Source organism: Salmo salar, chromosome ssa23, assembly GCF_905237065.1.
Source record: "Salmo salar chromosome ssa23, Ssal_v3.1, whole genome shotgun sequence".
Lineage (NCBI taxonomy): Eukaryota > Metazoa > Chordata > Actinopteri > Salmoniformes > Salmonidae > Salmo > Salmo salar.
The window spans coordinates 43,870,701-43,894,657 of NC_059464.1; the positions used below are offsets into that span (position 1 = coordinate 43,870,701).

A 23,957-nucleotide genomic window follows, 5' to 3' on the forward strand; every position below is an offset into this window, starting at 1 on the left:
AACATACATGCATAGACAGACAAGCTGCACACCAAAAGGTCTATTCACTCACTGCATCGAAATTGACCAACACAAAGTAAACAATTTTAGTCCTGTGTGGCTCAGTTGGTAGAGGATGGTGCTTGCAACGCCAGGGTTGCGGGTTCCATTCCCACTGAGGCCACCCATCCCAAAAAAATATATGCACGCAGGACTGTAAGCCGCTTTTGATAAACGCGTCTGCTTAATGGCATATATTATATTATATTAAATGACTCCTTACAAAATAATATTATGCTACTAGCATAAAATAGGGAATACAATCATTGAAAACTGAAGATGACCTTGAATGTGACCTTGGCACGATATACTATTTTGTTGTTGTTTAATACAAGCTGTCTGACTGTGAACTTCCATAGAGAAGTAGCCTAAGCAGTAAGATAAGAGACATTCTAATTTAAGGTTCTATAGAAAACCCAGTTAGCAAAACTGGTTATACGACCAGATAACAACCAAAATATGACGTCTCGATGACGTCATGATGACATCTTGGTGCCATCGTAAAAAAATAAAATTAAAAAACTGCTTTACAGTCACGGTTTGATTGTAAACTGGTAATATGACATCCTCTCAACCAGAAAATCTGTTTTAGAACCAGAAAATGATGTCCGTTTGACATCACTTGCCAAATCTTGCCCACTGGGGATAGATGAATGTACAGAATGTTGTGTGGATGTAGCCTGGGGTCAGATTTGTTTGTGCTGTCTTGCCAACTCCTATGGTCGTTGTTTGGCATGACAACAACCACAGGAGTAAGCTACTGTACACAGCACAAACTGATCAGGCTAGCTTGGATGGTTTGGACATAAGCTTAGATGCTGATTGAAACTCAAGAGACATGCAGTCTGTCACTTACCAAACATAGGTTGTGTTATGCAATTTGGGAAAGAGGGGGGAAAATATTACACAGTAATACCCTAATTGTATATTCTAAACTTGTTTTAACACTGCTAACATTTATTAACTAAGGGTTGTTGTACCGTGTGTGTGTGTGTGTCTTTTGCCCTACAAATGGCAAAAGGCAGAAACGACTTTGATCTGTTGTAATGGCCAGGTATATGATTTGATTAATGTGGTATTTAGTTTCCTGACACAAGAACAAGCCAGTTGATCAGAATGTATCAGAAATTGCAGTCTGTCTAGGCATTAAAAAAAAAAAACGCAGTTACTGCTTTCTGCCTTTGTAGGTCAGCAGACATCTGCTCTGTTGTTACCTGACACTATACTGTCTACACCTGTACTCAATAATTCAGTCTGAGTAGCTTCACCCAACAGGCGGACACACACACACACACACACACACACACACACACACACACACACACACACACACACACACACACACACACACACACACTGTTGCTGTAGGACACACCTTGTCAGGACAATCTAACAGATTGAATATTCATGGTTAATTTGATTAGGCCAGCTGGGACGTTGTTAGCAAGGATGTAGTGGAAACAATTTGGTTGGTAAACCCTGAACACCGTGGGTTAACAGGAGGGTAAACCTTGAACACCGTGGGTTAACAGGAGGGTAAACCCTGAACACCGTGGGTTAACAGGAGGGTAAACCCTGAACACCGTGGGTTAACAGGAGGGTAAACCCTGAACACCGTGGGTTAACAGGAGGGTAAACCCTGAACACCGTGGGTTAACAGGAGGGTAAACCCTGAACACCGTGGGTTAACAGGAGGGTAAACCCTGAACACCGTGGGTTAACAGGAGGGTAAACCCTGAACACCGTGGGTTAACAGGAGGGTAAACCCTGAACACCGTGGGTTAATAGGAAGGTAAACCCTGAACACCGTGGGTTAACAGGAGGGTAAACCTTGAACACCGTGGGTTAACAGGAGGGTAAACCTTGAACACCGTGGGTAAACAGGAGGGTAAACCTTGAACACCGCGGGTTAACAGGAGGGTAAACCTTGAACACCGCGGGTTAACAGGAGGGTAAACCTTGAACACCGTGGGTTAACAGGAGGGTAAACCTTGAACACCGTGGGTTAACAGGAGGGTACACCTTGAACACCGTGGGTTAACAGGAGGGTAAACCTTGAACACCGTGGGTAAACAGGAGGGTAAACCTTGAACACCGCGGGTTAACAGGAGGGTAAACCTTGAACACCGTGGGTTAACAGGAGGGTAAACCCTGAACACCGTGGGTTAACAGGAGGGTAAACCCTGAACACCGTGGGTTAACAGGAGGGTAAACCCTGAACACCGTGGGTTAACAGGAGGGTAAACCCTGAACACCGTGGGTTAACAGGAGGGTAAACCCTGAACACCGTGGGTTAACAGGAGGGTACACCTTGAACACCGTGGGTTAACAGGAGGGTAAACCTTGAACACCGTGGGTAAACAGGAGGGTAAACCTTGAACACCGCGGGTTAACAGGAGGGTAAACCTTGAACACCGTGGGTTAACAGGAGGGTAAACCCTGAACACCGTGGGTTAACAGGAGGGTAAACCCTGAACACCGTGGGTTAACAGGAGGGTAAACCCTGAACACCGTGGGTTAACAGGAGGGTAAACCCTGAACACCGTGGGTTAACAGGAGGGTAAACCTTGAACACCGTGGGTTAACAGGAGGGTAAACCTTGAACACCGTGGGTTAACAGGAGGGTAAACCTTGAACACCGTGGGTTAACCGGAGGGTAAACCTTGAACACCGTGGGTAAATAGGAGGGTACACCCTGAACACCGTGGGTTAACAGGAGGGTAAACCTTGAACACCGTGGGTTAACAGGAGGGTAAACCCTGAACACCGTGGGTTAATAGGAGGGTAAACCCTGAACACCGTGGGTTAATAGGAGGGTAAACCCTGAACACCGTGGGTTAATAGGAGGGTAAACCCTGAACACCGTGGGTTAATAGGAGGGTACACAGAGTACTTGAGTTAACCCTCCACTACATCACTGGTTGTTAGGTCATCAGCTGGTTGGCAAGGATGCCTCCATATACAGAGAGAACTATGATTTAAGAATTGAGTATTAGCTTATTCGCGGAAGTAATCTACAGTATTGAATAATGTCAATTATTGTTTTTCTCCTCTTGGAAAATAATTTATAATTTGAAATGGCTATCTGCAAACTATATTTGACCACAAACAACAATAAAAACATTGAAATGAGGAGAACGAACCACAAACCAGCAAACCAAAATGGCCACCATGATATGGTCTCAGACTCCTTACTCACCATCTTGTATGTCGTCTGGCTTCTTGCGTTTCTCATAGACCACGATGATGATGACCAGGATGATGACCTCGGCCAGGACGCCCAGCAGAGGCCAAAGCCAGGCCAGGTAGCTCCGGACCCGCAGCACAGACACGATGGACGAGGTGCCGATCATGTTGGTGGCGTTACACTGGTACTCCCCCGGGTCGGAGTCGATGTCCAGGTTGATGATGCTCAGCTCAGTGTAGTTGTCTTTGTTGTTAATGAAGAAACGGCCGGAGGAGTTGTTGATGTCCTGGGGGAGATGGAGGAGAAGTGATTATGGTTGTGCCATGGGGAATGATGATCATGCGAAGAAGAAGAACAACAACAACAACAACGTACCATGTAGAACCCGTTGTCCAGTTTGCGCCAGGTCCAGATAGGGTAGGGGTAGCCAGTGGACTTACAGTAGAGCAAGGCCTTCTGGCCCTCGTTCTTATTGTCACTACGCTTGTGGCCTATGATGTCAGGACCAGCTGGAATGAGGGGAAACGATCAATAAGAACAAAGGACATTTAAAAAAAAGGAAGGCAATGATACGTTTTAGTAATAATACTGTGTTATCACATAATAAAGTCTCAGGGATTGTGTTCCAAATACCAGCCCAATTCCTGTACTGTGTATAGACCTATAGATGTAGGGCAACCCAGCCCATTTCCTGTACTGTGTATAGACCTATAGATGTAGGGCAACTCAGCCCATTTCCTGTACTGTGTATAGACCTATAGATGTAGGGCAACCCAGCCCATTTCCTGTACTGTGTATAGACCTATAGATGTAGGGCAACCCAGCCCATTTCCTGTACTGTGTATAGACCTATAGATGTAGGGCAGCCCAGCCCATTTCCTGTACTGTGTATAGACCTATAGATGTAGGGCAGCCCAGCCCATTTCCTGTACTGTGTACAGACCTATAGATGTAGGGCAACCCAGCCCATTTCCTCTACTGTGTATAGACCTATAGATGTAGGGCAACCCAGCCCATTTCCTGTACTGTGTATAGACCTATAGATGTAGGGCAACCCAGCCCATTTCCTGTACTGTGTATAGACCTATAGATGTAGGGCAGCCCAGCCCATTTCCTGTACTGTGTACAGACCTATAGATGTAGGGCAACCCAGCCCATTTCCTGTACTGTGTATAGACCTATAGATGTAGGGCAGCCCAGCCCATTTCCTGTACTGTGTATAGACCTATAGATGTAGGGCAACCCAGCCCATTTCCTGTACTGTGTATAGACCTATAGATGTAGGGCAACCCAGCCCATTTCCTGTACTGTGTATAGACCTATAGATGTAGGGCAGCCCAGCCCATTTCCTGTACTGTGTACAGACCTATAGATGTAGGGCAACCCAGCCCATTTCCTGTACTGTGTATAGACCTATAGATGTAGGGCAGCCCAGCCCATTCTTGTGTACTGTGTATAGACCTATAGATGTAGGGCAACCCAGCCCATTTCCTGTACTGTGTATAGACCTATAGATGTAGGGCAACCCAGCCCATTTCCTGTACTGTGTACAGACCTATAGATGTAGGGCAGCCCAGCCCATTTCCTGTACTGTGTATAGACCCAGCCCCCGAAGTGACTCTTCTTATCAACTAGATGCAAGAATTTCCTCTGTGTTGTCTTAAGAATTCATCATTCTCTGTGTTGTCTTAGAAATTCATCATTCTCTGTGTTGTCATAAGGATTCATCATTCTCTGTGTTGTCATAAGAATTCAGCATTCTCTGTGTTGTCTTAAGAATTCAGAATTCTGTGTTGTCATAAGAATTCAGCATTCTCTGTGTTGTCTTAAGAATTCAGAATTCTGTGTTGTCTTAAGAATTCAGCATTCTCTGTGTTTTCTTAGGAATTCAGCGTTCTCTGTGTTGTCTTAGGAATTCAGCATTCTCTGTGTTGTCTTAGGAATTCAGCATTCTCTGTGTTGTCATACCAACCTCATTGTTTAAACTCTGAGAAGTAGAGGTTACATCATGTAGGTGTGATGTCTGATTGGAGGTTACCTTTACATTAATACTATTGGTCAACAACTCAGATCCTGAGTCCAAACAACTCAGATGCTTATAACATGGTCTTAGATGAATGATTATTTCTCTTATGTTCCTGACTTGCTGTGGTGAGAAACCTACACTCTTTCTCTCTCTGTCTCTCTCCTATGAGCTACTGTATGAGCCATGGCACAAGCCTTGGTTTCCCTCCCTCCCTCCCTCCCTCCCTCAGAATAATGCCTTGTTAATGCTTTGTAACTTAAGCTTTAGGGCTTGCATGTCTATCCATTCATTCTACAAAGTAATTAAATACACTTGTATTTAGAATTCCATTCTCAGACATTTCTTCATTGTCTATTACTGTAACTCAACCGTAGTCTCTTGCATATTGCTAATTATCTTTATGGAGTCAGATAAACCTTTTAATAAGCTAATTGTGTCACGACTTCCGCCGAAGTCGGTTCCTCTCCTTGTTCGGGCGGCACTCGGCGTCACCGGTCTTCTAGCCATCGTCGATCCATTTTTCATTTTCCATTTGTTTTGTCTTGTCTTCCCACACACCTGGTTCTCATTTCCCTCATTAAGTGCTGTGTATTTAACCCTCTGTTTCCCCCCATGTCCTTGTCCAGTAATGTTTATTGTAAGTGCTTGTGCACGTTATGTCTGGTGTGCGATGAGTTTAGTACCCATTAATATATTGTTATGTTTTCCGGTGGCTTTTATTATTAAACTGCGCCGTTGTAAACACAGTTTTTGCTCTCCTGCGCTTGACTTCTCTGCCGCCAGTACGCACCCCTTACAAATTGCTTAGTCTTATAACGAGTCGCATGTGATGTTTATATAATATAGTGTATCAAATATTACTTCCCACTACATAGAACCCTATAGGACATGGTCAAAAGAAGTGCACTATAAAGGGAATAGGGCACCATTTCAGGGCACCATTTAGGACACACTCCAACGAAAGTAATGACCGTTTTACTAATAGTGTTATCTCATAATAGAATCCCATTGGTGTATTGACATCAGGGTAAGGTTCCATTCCATTACAACTCAGTCAATACAGAATTTAAACTGCAATTCCAATTCCAATGTGAAGGTATATAGAGTTCTCTATTAGATAAGTATGCTCTAGTTAATATTATAATCATCAATTACAACTGCATCTCCAGCTGTACATTGCCTCGTGGGTAATGTTCAACCTTCGATCCGGCAGAACCATATATGTGTAGTGCACACGAGCAGAAACCTTCCGGAAACTTTGTTTTTAAAAAAGTGCATAGCCTAAAAGAGATGATCGGATTGAATCTAGTCCTAAATGTATAGCATAGACTGTTAGTAACATTTACTGTCCGCATACCTTTCAGGTGTCCATTCATTTTACTGTGCTCTACCTTTCAGGTGTACATTCATTTTACTGTGCTCTACCTTTCAGGTGTACATTCATTTTACTGTGCTCTACCTTTCAGGTGTACATTCATTTTACTGTGCTCTACCTGTCAGGTGTCCATTCATTTTACTGTGCTCTACCTGTCAGGTGTCCATTCATTTTACTGTGCTCTACCTGTCAGGTGTCCATTCATTTTACTGTGCTCTACCTGTCAGGTGTCCATTCATTTTACTGTGCTCTACCTGTCAGGTGTCCATTCATTTTACTGTGCTCTACCTGTCAGGTGTCCATTCATTTTACTGTGCTCTACCTGTCAGGTGTAAAGTCATTTTACTGTGCTCTACCTGTCAGGTGTAAAGTCATTTTACTGTGCTCTACCTGTCAGGTGTAAAGTCATTTTACTGTGCTCTACCTTTCAGGTGTAAAGTCATTCTCTTTGCTATTACTTTGTATTGTATACGGACTACAGTTCAGTTTCCGTGAGAGTGTACAGCCTTGTTATTGGTCCAAATAACTCAACATTATGTGTTATTCATTGAACAGCTGTTGTTCTGTTGCTACGGCTTTTGATTCATAAACACTGCATTCGCTCTAATCCTAAATGAAGCTATTTCTTGCTGTCTTTTGGGAACGATCAGTACTAGCCCCATGGGAATCCATTCACTGCTGTGTGTGTTTGTGTTTGTGTGTGTGTACGGTGTGCGTGTTTACGGTGTGTGTGTTTACGGTGTGTGTGTGTACGGTGTGTGTGTTTACGGGTGTGTGTGTGTGTGTGTGTGTGTGTGTGTGTGTGTGTGTGCGTGCGTGCGTGTGAATAAAGGAGCAGCAATGAGTGTAGGGAATAAGAATTCAGAATTCAGTCACTGAAAGGTCACTGTGGAAGGACACACTATCAGTTTAACACTCACTGTTATTATTTACAAACCATATCAGTTCAGTCCACAGATGATTGGCTGGCAAAAGCAGGAAGCATGTTATAGCTACGCTAAATCCTGACTATGCCACCAGCATGACGTAACAGCATTCGTTGGACCAGGCCATGTTTTTCCACTCGTCATTTGTCCAGTGTTGGTGACTGCATGCCCACTGGCACCACTTCTTCTTGTTGTTTTAGCTGATAGGAGCGGAACCAGGTGAGGTCGTCTGCTGCAATAGCCCATCGGTAACAAGGATCGACGAGTTCCAAGATGTTGTCCGTTTGTAGCCCGTCTGTTAGCTTGCACCATTCTTGCCATTTCCCTTCAACTTCTCTCATCAACTAGCTGTTTTCGCCCACAGGACTGTTTTGCCTCTGACATTCTCTTCTTTTTTTAACCCCTTTTTCTTCCCAATTTCCTGGTATCCAGTTGGTAGTTACAGTCTTGTCTCATCGCTGCAACTCTCATACGGACTCAGGAGAGGCGAAGGTCGAGAGCCGTGTGTCCTCCGAAACACAACCCAGCTAAGCCGCACAGTACCTTGGCACAATGCCAATTAACCCAGAAGCCAGCCGCACCAATGTGTCGGGGGAAACACCGTGCACCTGGTGACCGTGTCAGCGTTCCCTGCGCCTGGCCCGCCACAGGAGTCGCTAGTGCGCGATGGGACAAGGACAAGTACATCCCTGCCCAGCCAAACGCTCCCCTAACCCGGACGACACTGGGCCAATTGTGCGCCGCCCCATGGGTCTCCCGGGGTCGTGGCCGGCTGTGAAGGAGCCTGGACTCGAACCCAGAATCTCTGGCGGCACAGCTAGCACTGCGATGCAGTACCTTAGACCACTGCGCCACTCGGGAGGCCTGTCGCACCATTCTCAGTAAACCCTAGACACTGTCGTGTCAGGAGGGCGGGCGTTTCTGACATACTGGATCCGGCACGCCTGGCACCGACGATCAGACCACGCTCAGAGTCGCTTAGGTCACTAGCTTTTCGCATTCTAACGTTCAATCAAACAGTAACTGAATGCCTCGATGCCTGTCTGCCTGCTTTATATAGAGTAGCAAGCCACATCCACGTGATTCACTGTTTGTAGAAGTCATACATTTTCGTGAACGAGGTGTACCTATCTACCATTCAACACTCAAAGGTGGTGTAGGTCAGACCTGGGGACAAATACATGTGCATTTGAGTATTTGTTATTTAAATACATTTTTCTGTGCATTTGAGTATTTTCAAATACACTGCGCAAAACAAGTACTTTTGAGTATTTTAATGGTTATTTGTAAAAACCAAATAGTAAATACTTTTTTCAAATAATATTTTCAAATACCTGGATTCAATGCATGGGAGTGTATGAGTCAGTGTATTTGAGTATTTTCAAATACTTTCCAAATTTGTACACTTGTTTTTTCAAATAAAGGTTATCTGAATACTTGTTTTGGAAATATATTGAAAAGTAATTGAAATACCTGAAATTATATTTGAACCCAGGTCTGGTGTAGGCAGGGGGGCCCTATGAAAGGCGATATTTCAGGGACTATATGACAGTGCTGCCTTGGGCAGCCTATTAGGTCATCATTGTGCCTTGGAAGGATGCATGTCAATGATTCATGTGAATGTGAATGACTCGTGAATGATTCATGTGAATGACTCATGTGAATTACTATTCAACACTGGTGGGTGGAAGTCGTACTGTACCTTTAATCTCGATGGTGTGGCTAACCTCATACAACACTATGTTATGTTAACGGAGGGTTAGGGATAGGTTGTACCTTTAATCTCGATGGTGGCGTTAGCAGACAGGACCCGATCGAAGGTGTAGACACACATGTACTCCCCTGAATCCTCTCCTCGGGGCTTCTTCAGGCTAGATTTACACAAAACAAACAGCACAAGTCAATCAATCCTCGTTTAGTTCTAACTCTGAAAGGCACTCTGATGTCAGAGGCATTGCCTGCGTCCCAATAATCTGTCATTTTTTCAGAAATGTGCACTTAGGTTAGAGGACTGTTACCCATGCGGGGCAAGCAGGGCACATACTGTAGAACCTAGACCAACCCATCTTCAACATCTCTAATAATCAGGACCAATCAAGAAACCCCCAAAAATCTAACACGGTAGAGAGGATCTTTTCAAAAGTTAATCAACACTTATATGTTTAAACCTCCCCCATCGGGGGAAATGAACCCTGGTCTCCAGCGTGACAGGCAGGGATCCTCAACACAACACTCAATAGGACTGAAGGGGAAAGTTCCAAGCCCCTAATCAATCATGAACAAATATTCACTAGGACGTCAATTCAAAAAAAGTACTGATACTGGGGGAAGAGACAAGAGGGCCTATCTACTTTATTAACCAATAAGGGTTTTATTACATATAAATACATAAATAAGGAAATAGGAGGACAGATAATTATCTTAGTGCCCCCCTCCCATATCTCACAAGGACTCACCAGGCAAAACCATGCTAAATAAAACATAATAAGTCCTATATATTAACACAGAAAATAGTCTAAAGAAAGTGAAGGGCAGATAATTAGCCTATATAAATGCCATATACATCCCTTATGTCTCACAGGAACACACATGGCAAAACCTGCAAGGCAATAAAAACAATGATATACACACTCTCCCATCCCCTCCACATATGGTTTTAATAAATCATTTTTTTTTTAAATGGAAGGTATTGCATCAGTCATAAACTCCCCCAGAGTCATTATATCAAACCATCATAGTCCTAGAAACGTTTATTCTATCTCACTGAGGCCGTTAGGGACCGTGGTACCTACCCTTTATATCCAGCGCCTTTCTGAGGCCAGCCTCTGGGCCCTTGACCACCCCACACCAGACTGCCATTGTTAAACTCTCCCTACCATGACTGCTGTTGTTAAACTCTCCCTACCATGACTACTGTTGTTAAACTCTCCCTACCATGACTGCTGTTGTTAAACTCTCCCTACCATGACTGCTGTTGTTAAACTCTCCCTACCATGACTACTGTTGTTAAACTCTCCCTACCATGACTGCTGTTGTTAAACTCTCCCTACCATGACTGCTATTGTTAAACTCTCCCTACCATGACTACTGTTGTTAAACTCTCCCTACCATGACTACTGTTGTTAAACTCTCCCTACCATGACTACTGTTGTTAAACTCTCCCTACCATGACTACTGTTGTTAAACTCTCCCTACCATGACTGCTGTTGTTAAACTCTCCCTACCATGACTGCTGTTGTTAAACTCTCCCTACCATGACTGCTGTTGTTAAACTCTCCCTACCATGACTGCTGTTGTTAAACTCTCCCTACCATGACTACTGTTGTTAAACTCTCCCTACCATGACTACCATGACTGCTGTTGTTAAACTCTCCCTACCATGACTACTGTTGTTAAACTCTCCCTACCATGACTGCTGTTGTTAAACTCTCCCTACCACGACTGCTGTTGTTAAACTCTCCCTACCACGACTGCTGTTGTTAAACTCTCCCTACCACGACTGCTGTTGTTAAACTCTCCCTACCATGACTGCTGTTGTTAAACTCTCCCTACCATGACTGCTGTTGTTAAACTCTCCCTACCATGACTGCTGTTGTTAAACTCTCCCTACCATGACTACTGTTGTTAAACTCTCCCTACCATGACTGCTATTGTTAAACTCTCCCTACCATGACTGCTGTTGTTAAACTCTCCCTACCATGACTACTGTTGTTAAACTCTCCCTACCATGACTGCTGTTGTTAAACTCTCCCTACCATGACTGCTGTTGTTAAACTCTCCCTACCATGACTACTGTTGTTAAACTCTCCCTACCATGACTGCTGTTGTTAAACTCTCCCTACCATGACTACTGTTGTTAAACTCTCCCTACCATGACTGCTATTGTTAAACTCTCCCTACCATGACTGCTGTTGTTAAACTCTCCCTACCATGACTGCTATTGTTAAACTCTCCCTACCATGACTGCTGTTGTTAAACTCTCCCTACCATGACTGCTGTTGTTAAACTCTCCCTACCATGACTGCTGTTGTTAAACTCTCCCTACCATGACTGCTGTTGTTAAACTCTCCCTACCATGACTGCTGTTGTTAAACTCTCCCTACCATGACTGCTATTGTTAAACTCTCCCTACCATGACTACTGTTGTTAAACTCTTATAGATGGGGACCTACTAGTACTCAGTGTTGGCTCTCTCTCTGCGGGTGTCTTCGATCTCCTCTCCATTCTTCATCCAGAAGCTCTCGATGTGGGCACTGTGGGCTGAAGTTAGGTTGCACTGTAAAGTGATGGGCAGGCTGTGGTGATCAGTGGGCAGCATGATGTGGTCCGACGAGTTTATGGAAGGCTCTGAAACACCAATAAGACACTTCCAACTATCAATTCCATTTCAATACATTCAATTCATGAAGTAAAACTGACATTCCAATTCATTGAAAAACAATGAGGAAAATGTACATTTCAGTTGATGGAAGGCTCTGAAACACCAATAAGACACCAGGGTTAAGGTCAATTCCATTTCAAATTGTATCTTATTCTTATAATTTTCAATGTAGTTAATTGAAATTAGTTGAAAAGCAATGAGGAAAATTGGATTGGAATTTCAGGCTACTCCCAGAATTGACTGAATTGAAATGGAATTGATCCCTGCCCTGATAGAGACATCACACAGGCTTGTGTTACTAAACAAACCTGTAGTTCACTTCAAACAAGCATAATGAGTTGTAGACACATACAGTATGAGTACTTTCCCCTACCAGAGCAATACACATACAGTATGAGTACTTTCCCCCTACCAGAGCTATACACATACAGTATGAGTACTTTCCCCTACCAGAGCCATACACATACAGTATGAGTACTTTCCCCTACCAGAGCCGTACACATACAGTATGAGTACTTTCCCCTACCAGAGCAATACACATACAGTATGAGTACTTTCCCCTACCAGAGCCATACACATACAGTATGAGTACTTTCCCCTTCCAGAGCCATACACATACAGTATGAGTACTTTCCCCTTCCAGAGCAATACACATACAGTATGAGTACTTTCCCCTACCAGAGCAATACACATACAGTATGAGTACTTTCCCCTTCCAGAGCAATACACATACAGTATGAGTACTTTCCCCTTCCAGAGCCATACACATACAGTATGAGTACTTTCCCCTTCCAGAGCAATACACATACAGTATGAGTACTTTCCCCTTCCAGAGCAATACACATACAGTATGAGTACTTTCCCCTACCAGAGCCATACACATACAGTATGAGTACTTTCCCCTTCCAGAGCAATACACATACAGTATGAGTACTTTCCCCTTCCAGAGCCATACACATACAGTATGAGTACTTTCCCCTTCCAGAGCCATACACATACAGTATGAGTACTTTCCCCTTCCAGAGCAATACACATACAGTATGAGTACTTTCCCCTTCCAGAGCAATACACATACAGTATGAGTACTTTCCCCTACCAGAGCCATACACATACAGTATGAGTACTTTCCCCTTCCAGAGCCATACACATACAGTATGAGTACTTTCCCCTTCCAGAGCAATACACATAGAGTATGAGTACTTTCCCCTACCAGAGCCATACACATACAGTATGAGTACTTTCCCCTTCCAGAGCCATACACATACAGTATGAGTACTTTCCCCTACCAGAGCCATACACATACAGTATGAGTACTTTCCCCTTCCAGAGCCATACACATACAGTATGAGTACTTTCCCCTACCAGAGCCGTACACATACAGTATGAGTACTTTCCCCTACCAGAGCAATACACATACAGTATGAGTACTTTCCCCTACCAGAGCAATACACATACAGTATGAGTACTTTCCCCTACCAGAGCCATACACATAAACAGGATGTCTATAAATGGCTCTGATCTCTACCTCCAATGATTTGCAGACAGAGCAGTCAGTGTTGGTTTGAAATCTACTTGGCATCCAGTAATTCAGAAGCTTGTAGAGCTGACATAGGGTTTAAAGGTTAGAGGTCAGGGTTCTGGGACTGGGTAGTGATTTAGGGCTAGTGTTTGATAGGTTTCCCTGTCCTTCATAACCCAGAACCATATATATTTATATAAATATATACTGAACAAAAATATAAATGCAACATGTAAAGTGATGGTCCCATGTTTCATGAGCTGAAATAAAACATCCCAGAATTTTTCCATACACAAAAAAGCTTATTTCTCAAAATAATTTGGGCACAAATGTATTTACATTCCTGTTAGTAAGCATTTCTCCTTGCCAAGATAATCCATCCACCTGACCGATGTGGCATATCAAGAACCTGATTAAATAGCATGATCATTACACAGGTGCACCTTGTGCTGGGAACAATAAAAGGCCACTCTAAAATGTGCAGTTTTGTCACCCAACACAATGCCACAGAGTGTGGAATTGGCATGCTGACTACAGGAATGTCCACCATAGCTGTTGGCAGATAATTTAATGTTAATCTCTCTACCATAAACCGCCTCCAACTTCGTTTTAGAGAATTTGGCAGTACGTCCAACCGGCCTCACAACCGCAGACCATGTGTTTGACGTTGTGTGGGCGAGCGGTTTTCTGATGTCAACGTTGTGAACAGAGTTCCCCATGGTGGCGGTGGGGTTATGGTATGGACAGGCATAAGCTACGGACAATGAACACAATTGTATTTTATCGATGGCAATTTGAATGCACAGGGATATCGTGACGAGATCCTGAGGCTCAGTATCGTGCCATTCATCCACCCGCCATCACCTCATGTTTCAGCATGGTAATGAATGGCCCAATGTTGCAAGGATCTGTACACAATTCCTGGAAGCTGAAAATGTCCCAGTTCTTCCATGGCCTGCATACTCACCAGACATGTCACCCACTGAGCATGTTTGGGATGCTCTGGATCGATTCATAAGACAGCGTGTTCCAGTTACCGCCAATATCCAGCAAATTCACGCAGCCATTGAAGAGGAGTGGGACAACATTCCACAGTCCACAATCAACAGCCTGATCAACTCTACGTGAGAGATGTCACGCTGCATGAGGCAAATGGTGGTCACACCAGATACTGACTGGTTTTCTGATCCACACCCCTACTTTTTTTTTAAGGTATCTGTGACCAACAGATGCATATCTGCATTCCCAGTCATGTGAAATCCATAGATTAGGGCCTAATTTATTTATTTCAAATGACTGATTTCCTTAAATAAACTGTAACTCAGTAAAATCTTTGAAATTGTTTCATGTTGCGTTTATATTTTTGTTCAGTATAGATACAGTACATATCACTGGATAAGAGTGTCTGCAAAATCACTCAAATGTAAATACATGAGACTGTCCAAACCCATGTTTATAATGTGGAGCTACCCTAACATACACAAACATTTCTAAGAATGAAATATGAAAGAATACAAAAGGGACAAAATGAAAGGGAAATCAAAGTAGCAGTGCAGATGGGTTAGACAGGTCAGACAGGTTAGACGGGTTAGATAGGTTAGACGGGTTAGATAGGTTAGACAGGTTAGACGGGTTAGATAGGTTAGACGGGTTAGATAGGTTAGACGGGTTAGATAGGTTAGACGGGTTAGATAGGTTAGACGGGTTAGACGGGTTAGACAGGTTAGACAGGTTAGATAGGTTAGACAGGTTAAACAGGTTAGACAGGTTAGATAGGTTAGACGGGTTAGACGGGTTAGATGGGTTAGACGGGTTAGATGGGTCAGACAGGTTAGACGGGTTAGATAGGTTAGACGGGTTAGATGGGTTAGACGGGTTAGACGGGTTAGACAGGTTAGACAGGTTAGATAGGTTAGACAGGTTAGATAGGTTAGACAGGTTAAACAGGTTAGACAGGTTAGATAGGTTAGACAGGTTAGATAGGTTAGACAGGTTAGACGGGTTAGACAGGTTAGACAGGTTAGACAGGTTAGATCGGTTAGATCGGTTAGACAGGTTAGACGGGTTAGATAGGTTAGACAGGTTAGACAGGTTAGATAGGTTAGACAGGTTAGACAGGTTAGACAGGTTAGATAGGTTAGACAGGTTAGACGGGTTAGATCGGTTAGACAGGTTAGGGTGGGTGAGATGGGTAACATGACGGGAGGGACAGGAGGGATCTCTACTTAACACTATGGTCTCAGAGTAGACGACAGGAGGGATCTCTACTTAACACTATGGTCTCAGAGTAGACGACAGGAGGGATCTCTACTTAACACTATGGTCTCAGAGTAGACGACAGGAGGGATCTCTACTTAACACTATGGTCTCAGAGTAGACGACAGGAGGGATCTCTACTTAACACTATGGTCTCAGAGTAGACGACAGGAGGGATCTCTACTTAACACTATGGTCTCAGAGTAGACGACAGGAGGGACCTCTACTTAACACTATGGTCTCAGAGTAGACGACAGGAGGGACCTCTACTTAACACTATGGTCTCAGAGTAGACGACAGGAGGGATCTCTACATAACACTATGGTCTCAGAGTAGACGACAGGAGGGATCTCTACTTAACACTATGGTCTCAGAGTAGACGACAGGAGGGATCTCTACTTAACACTATGGTCTCAGAGTAGACGACAGGAGGGATCTCTACTTAACACTATGGTCTCAGAGTAGACGACAGGAGGGATCTCTACTTAACACTATGGTCTCAGAGTAGACGACAGGAGGGACCTAGGAGGCTGCATGGGATACACTGGGAGAAGCTGCAAGACCTAGGAGGCTGTATGGGATACACTGGGAGAAGCTGCAAGACCTAGGAGGCTGTATGGGGTACACTGGGAGAAGCTGCAAGACCTAGGAGGCTGTATGGGATACACTGGAGAAGCTGCAATACCTAGGAGGCTGTATGGGGTACACTGGGAGAAGCTGCAAGACCTAGGAGGCTGTATGGGGTACACTGGGAGAAGCTGCAAGACCTAGGAGGCTGCATGGGGTACACTGGGAGAAGCTGCAAGACCTAGGAGGCTGCATGGGGTACACTGGGAGGTCTAGTGAAGCTGCAAGACCTAGGAGGCTGTATGGGATACACTGGGAGAAGCTGCAAGACCTAGGAGGCTGCATGGGGTACACTGGGAGGTCTAGTGAAGCTGCAAGACCTAGGAGGCTGTATGGGGTACACTGGGAGGTCTAGTGAAGCTGCAAGACCTAGTAGGCTGCATGGGATACACTGGGAGGTCTAGTGAAGCTGCAAGACCTAAGTAGGCTGCATGGGATACACTGGGAGGTCTAGTGAAGCTGCAAGACCTAGTAGGCTGCATGGGATACACTGGGAGGTCTAGTGAAGCTGCTAACTAAGGAGCTGAGGCACAGAGGGAGATTGTTCTTCATTTTCAGGGTGTATGGTTGGTGATTTGGTATTTGGTATTCATTAGGATCCCCATTAGATGCTGCAAAGGCATCAGCTACTCTTCCTGGGGTCCACATGAAACATGACATAATACATAACACAGAATATTATTAGTCAAGGACTGAAATACATACATTTAAAATGTCACACATAGCCTACATATCAGTGCATGCACACAATATCTAGGTCTAATACATAATACAGTGCACATTACAATACAAGGTATATAAAATGGCTCTTCACAGTCCCCTTTGTGCAGTAAGGTGTTCTTTGAATCTGGTTTTATTGCTAGTTTGAGTTACCTGGGTGACAGAGAGTTCCATGTAATCATGGCTCTATTTAATACTGTGTGTTTCCCAGCCACTGTTCTGGACCTGGGGACTGTAAAGAAACCTCAGGTTGCATGTATTGTGTTGTACAGATGAGTGGGTGAACTGTGTGCCAACTGCTTGAACAGACAGTTCGGTACCATCAACACATCAACACCTTGCACAAAGACCAATAGCGATGCAGTCAATCACTGAACTTTGAACCAGGAGAGACTGACATGCATTTTTAGAGACACTTTCCCTCCATGTACAGTACATCTAAGTGTGATACGTTCTGCTTTGTTTCTGGACCGATTGCAATTTACCTATGTCCTTTCTATGCCGCACATGACCACACAGCTGGGCAGTAGTCCAGGTGTGACAAAACTAGGGCCTGAAGGACCTGTCTGGTCAACTGAGACGTCAAGAAGGCAGAGCAACGCCCCATCATGGACAGACCTCATCCCATTTTAGAAACCATTGAGCCTATATGTTATGACCATGAAAGCTTGCTATCTAGGGATACACCCAGCAGTTTAGTCTCCTCAACTTTCTCAATAGCCACATTACTCAATAATAGATCTAAACGAGGTTTAGCATTCAGCGAGTGATTTGTCCCAAAATCATGCTTTTAGTTTTTTTAGGTAATTAGCACTATTGCTAATTACCCATTCTAAAACTGAATGGAGCTCTATGTTAAGCGTCTCAGTTATTTATTTTACTGTTGCAGAGGACGTGTTTACTGTTGAGTCGTCAGCATACATAGACACACAAGCTTTATTCACCTCTCTGATTCAGAGGGGTTTGGTTTAAATGCAGAAGACACATTTCAGTTGAAGGCATTCAGTTGTACAACTGACTAGGTATCCCCCCTTTCCCCTTTATTCAAGGTCAGTGGAAGGTCATTTGTAAAAACAGAAAACAATAATGGCCCTAGCCAGTTGCCCTGGGGTACACCACACTCAACTGAATTTGCATTAGAGGTGCTTCCATTAACGAAAACCCTCCGTTTTTTTTTAGGTATCTCTCAATCCATAGTAAGGCAAAACAGCTCCCACAATCGTCTTACTATCAAATTCTTTCAGCCAATAATCAGTCATTTGTGTCAGTGCCGAGCATGTTGAGAAGCCCTTCCCTATAAGCAAGCTGAAAACATTTGCAACAAGCTGATTGGTTGGCTGTTTGAACCATTAGCAGAGCACCACAAAAGGGTGCTCTGCTATTCTAGGGTCAGCAGAATGACCTCTGCCTCCCTCTGAGTGCACACACCATCTTCTAGGCTTAAATTGAAGATGTTGCAAACAGGAGTCACAACGTATTCCGCTACCAACCTTAGCAATTTACTATCCAGGTTGTCGGTACCAGGTGGTTTGTCCTTATTTAACAAGGCAGTTAACCCACTGTTCCTAGGCCGTCATTGTAAATAAGAATTTGTTCTTAACCTGTTGAGGCTCGGGGGCAGTATTGAGACATTTTGAAAAAAATATGTGCCCATTTTTAACTGCCTCCTACACCAACTCAGAAGCTAGGATATGCATATTATTAACACATTCGGATAGAAAACACTCTGAATTTTCTAAAACAGTTTGAATGGTGTCTGTAAGTATAACAAAACTCATATTGCAGGCAAAAACCTGTGAAAAATAGATTTAAAAAAAATTGAATTTTGTGACTGTACTATTTAGTGTCATTGTTTTATAGATACCATAGTGAGAAAGGATTCATTTCGCAACTCCTACGGCTTCCACTAGATGTCAACGATCTTTATAAAGTTGTTTGAAGCGTCTATGATGAACAGAGACCGGATGGCAATGAAGAGAAGTTGACCTCCCTGGGATGTCGTCACTTCATTATTGGCTGCACCTGCGCAATCATGTGATGCGATACATTTTTCAAAGACGTTTTTCAAGACACAGGAGAGGTCGGGTTGAAACATTACTGATGTTTCACGTTAAAAATGGCTCTAAAGATTGATGCTAAACAACGTTTGACATGTTTGAACAATGTAAATAGATTATTTTTTTACTTTTCGCCGTGAATCCCCCCCCGCGCTACTTTTTAGTAGCCTACCGAAGCGCTAACAACATGGAACAACTTGGAGTTATTTGGACATCAATTATGAACTTTGTCAAAAGAAACCACATTTGTAGTGGACCTGGGATTTCTAGAAGTGCCAATGGATGAAGATAATCAAAGGTAAGGGAATATTGACTTGCCTAGTTAAATAAAGGTTAAAAAAAATAAAATAAGATAGCAACAATTTTTCACCTCTTCCACACCCACTTCGTGGAACTCAACGTGCTTGTCTTTCATTATTGGGTCCATTATGCATGAATATGAAGGTTCAGCATTTTTTGTTTGCATGTCATACCCAAGTTTGCTAATCTTACCAACAAAAAAGTGTTTTGTTATGAACAAGCCATCTGTCTAGATGGAAGATCAAGCAAGATCTGCTGTGTTGTCAGACTTATTTACTGTGTGTTTGCCAGTCTGCTGTGTTGTCAGACTTATTTACTGTGTGTTTGTTCTCAACTGTTCTCAACTGCTTTACCTGGTTAAATAAAGGTAAAATATATATATTTTTTAAAGGAATTATCTAAGTGTTTCAGAGATGGCCGAATATGAATGTTTTCTGATGTTAATAAGTTGTCAATTTCATGAACCTTGTTTCTCAGGCTACATACATTAACATGGGCTATTTTTTGCACTTTTATGGGTTGCTTGATTGTTTTTAGTGCTATTCTGAGAGGGATGTTCTGAGGTAGACATGTCAGTGACATTTACTTTTTTGTCAATAATACTGACTGGGCTGCCCACAGTGGGCTTCTTCCTAAGGCAGACAGTTTCAAAGCAAACAGTGGAATTAAATTCTATGTGGATATGATTATTGCAGACAATAACATCAGAGCTAACTGGTAAAGGAACACAGATTAGGTTACTTACATTCACTGCACTTGTATTTCTCTGGGAGATAAGACGATATAATATGATACAATACGATGTAATACGATACAATACAATACGATGTAATATGATGTACTGTAATACGATGTAATACGATACAATACAATACGATTTAATACGATACAATACAATACAATATAATACAATACAATCCGATGTAATACGATACAATACAATACGATGTAATACGATACAATACAATCCGATTTAATACGATACAATACAATACAATACGATACAATACAATACGATGTAATACAATACAATACAATATGATACAATACAAAACAATACAATACGATGTAATACGATTTAATACGATACATACAATACGATACAATACAATACGATGTAATACAATACAATACAATATGATACAATACAAAACAATACAATACGATGTAATACGATACAATACAATACGATACAATACAATACAATACGATGTAATACAATACAATACAATATGATACAATACAAAACAATACGATACAATATGATACAATACGATGATATACGATACAATACAATACGATACAATACAATGTAATACGATGATAATACGATATAATACAATACAATACGATGTAATACAATACAATACAATACAATACAATACAATACGATGTAATACGATGTAATACGATACAATACGATGCGATACGATACAATACGATGTAATACGATATAATACGATGTAATACGATGATATACGATACAATACGGTACGATACGATACAATACGATACAATACGATACAATACGATACAATACGGTACGATACAATACAATACGGTACGATACAATACGATACAATATGATACAATACGATGTAATACGATACAATACGATGTAATACGATACAATATGATGTAATACGATGTAATACGGTACGATACGATACAATACGATACAATACGATACAATACGGTACGATACAATACAATACGGTACGATACAATACGATACAATACGATGTAATACGATACAATATGATGTAATACGATGTAATACGATACAATACGATACAATACGATGTAATACGATATAATACGATGTAATACGATGATATACGATACAATACGATACAATACGATGCGATACGATACAATACGATGTAATACGATACAATACGATGTAATACGATGTAATACGATACAATACGATGTAATACGATGTAATACGATGTAATACGATACAATACGGTACGATACGATACAATATGATACAATACGATACAATACGGTACGATACAATACGGTACGATACAATACGATACAATACAATACGATGTAATACGATACAATACGATGATATACGATACAATACGATGATATATGATACAATACAATACAAAACAATACCATACAATATGATACAATACGAAGTAATACGATATAATACGATACAATACGATGTAATACGATAATATACGATACAATACAATACCATACGATACAATACGATGATATACGATACAATACAATACCATACGATACAATATGATGTAATACGATACAATACAATACAATATGATACAATACGATGTAATACGATACAATACGATGATATACGATACAATACAAAACAATACCATACAATATGATACAATACGATGTAATACGATATAATACGATACAATACGATGTAATACGATGATATACGATACAATACAATACCATACGATACAATACGATGATATACGATACAATACAATACCATACGATACAATACAATACGATACAATATGATACAATACGATGTAATACGATGTAATTCGATACAATACGCTGATATATGATACTATACGAAACAATGCGATACGATACAATATGATACAATACGATGTAATACGATGATATACGATACAATACAATACGATACAATACGATATAATAATATAAAATACGATACAATACAATGTAATACAATATAATACGATGTAATACGATATATTATCATATAATACAGTGATGGCTTCTACAAGGGAGCTGGTGGTGGTCCTGGAGGTTTTGGAAGGGTGGCTTTTGGAAGTACACAGGTATAGCTAGTTGAGTTGCTAACCCCATGAGGGCTGGTATAGTCGTGTAGCATCAACCATGTTGCTTAAACCTCACAGATGTACAAAACATCAAAAGGGTCACTCCTGTCTCAGCCTCCAGTATTTTTGCTGCAATAGTTTGTGTCGGGGGGCTAGGATCAGTCTGTTCTATCTGGAGTAATTCTCCTGTCTTATCCGGTGTCCTGTGTGAATTTAAGTACCGTAATTTCCGGACTATTAAGCGCACCTGAATTTAAGCCGCACCCACTGAATTAAAAAAATATATATATTTTGAACATAAATAAGCTGTCTATAAGCCGCAGGTGCCTACCGGTACATTGAAACAAATGAACTTTACACAGGCTTTAACGAAACACGGCTTGTAACAAAAATAAATAGGCTTTAACGAAACACGGCTTGTAACAAAAAATAAAAAATTAGCAGTAAGCTTTAGTTGTCTTTTTGCACTGAGTCAATTCCTCACGCTGCTGTTTCCAACGTCTTATCATCGACTTATTAAGACCAAGCTCCCGTGCAGCAGCTCTATTTCCTTTTCCAACAGCCAGATCAATCGCCTTCAACTTGAAAGCTGCATCATATGCATTTCTCCGTGTCTTTGCCATGATGAGGGTGACAAAATGACTACCGTAATCAGAATGATGGGAAGTTTGAGAGCGCTCGATTTAATCTAAAAAGTAAACAAAAAAATTGTTTGACCTTAACCCATTCGGCAATTTCATTGGTCTAATGAAAGCTTCATCCCGCCAAAAAATGGAGCACGTCACAGAATGTGTTTTTTTGGAGAAAACAAATTTGAAAGCTGGAAAAATCCATATATTTGCCGCGTCATTGTTTAAGCCGCGAGGTTCAAAGCCTGGGGAAAAAGTTGCGGCTTATAGTCCGGAATTTAAGGTATGCTCTCTCTCTAATTCTCTCTCTCTCTCCCTCTCACATACCTCCCGGAGGACCTGAGCACTAGAACCATGCCTCAGTACTACCTGGCCTGATGACTCCGTGCTGTCCCCAGTCCACCTGGTCATGCTGCTGCTCCAGTTTCAACTGTTCTGCCTGTGGCTATAGAACCCTGAACTGTTCACCATACGTGCTACCTTATCCCGGACCTGCTGTTTTCGACTCTCTCTCTACCGCAACAGTTTTCTCTAACTCTGAATGCCCGGCTATGAAAACCAACTGACATTTACTCCTGAGGTGCTGACCTGTTGCACCCTCTACAACCACTGTCATTATTATTATTTGACCCTGCTGGTCATCTATGAACGTTTGAACATCTTGGCCATGTTCTGTTATAATCTCCACCCGGCACAGCCAGAAGAGGACTGGCCACCCCTCAGAGCCTGGTTTCTCACTATGTTTCTTCCTAGGTTCCTGCCTTTCTATGGAGTTTTTCCTAGCCACCGTGCTTCTACATCTGCATTGCTTGCTGTTTGGGGTTTTAGGCTGGGTTTCTGTATAGCACCTTGTGACGTCAGCAGATGTAAAAAGTGAATTGGGACTGGCTGCTAATGAAGCCGCTAACCCTGAGGGGCGTGGGAGTTACTCTACTGTCTCTGACCACTCACTCTGCAGCATAGTAATGGTAGCCTGTGCTCTGATCCAGGCAGAGTTTTGGTGCAGATCGTTTCTCCTCGGATCATTACTGGCCCGACATTCGTACGTCCCAAAATCCTCCAGACCGAGAAGTGTGATGCCCAGAACGCTCACGCCGTTGGTGCCGTA

At 42.3% G+C, this 23,957-nt stretch overlaps 1 protein-coding gene across 3 annotated transcripts in view; it reads right to left on the minus strand.

Annotated features, from left to right (window-relative positions):
• The window catches only part of LOC106584712 (neuroplastin), a 55,256-nt gene that overhangs the window by 4,400 nt on the left and 26,899 nt on the right, over window positions 1–23,957 (minus strand). For all 3 annotated transcript variants that reach the window (XM_014170229.2, XM_014170230.2, XM_014170231.2), the window contains 4 exons: window positions 11,726–11,900; window positions 9,330–9,424; window positions 3,602–3,735; window positions 3,239–3,512 (listed from right to left, as the gene is read on the minus strand). In XM_014170229.2, the coding sequence (XP_014025704.1) occupies window positions 3,239–3,512; window positions 3,602–3,735; window positions 9,330–9,424; window positions 11,726–11,900 (678 nt within the window). The remainder of the gene's footprint in view (window positions 1–3,238; window positions 3,513–3,601; window positions 3,736–9,329; window positions 9,425–11,725; window positions 11,901–23,957) is intronic.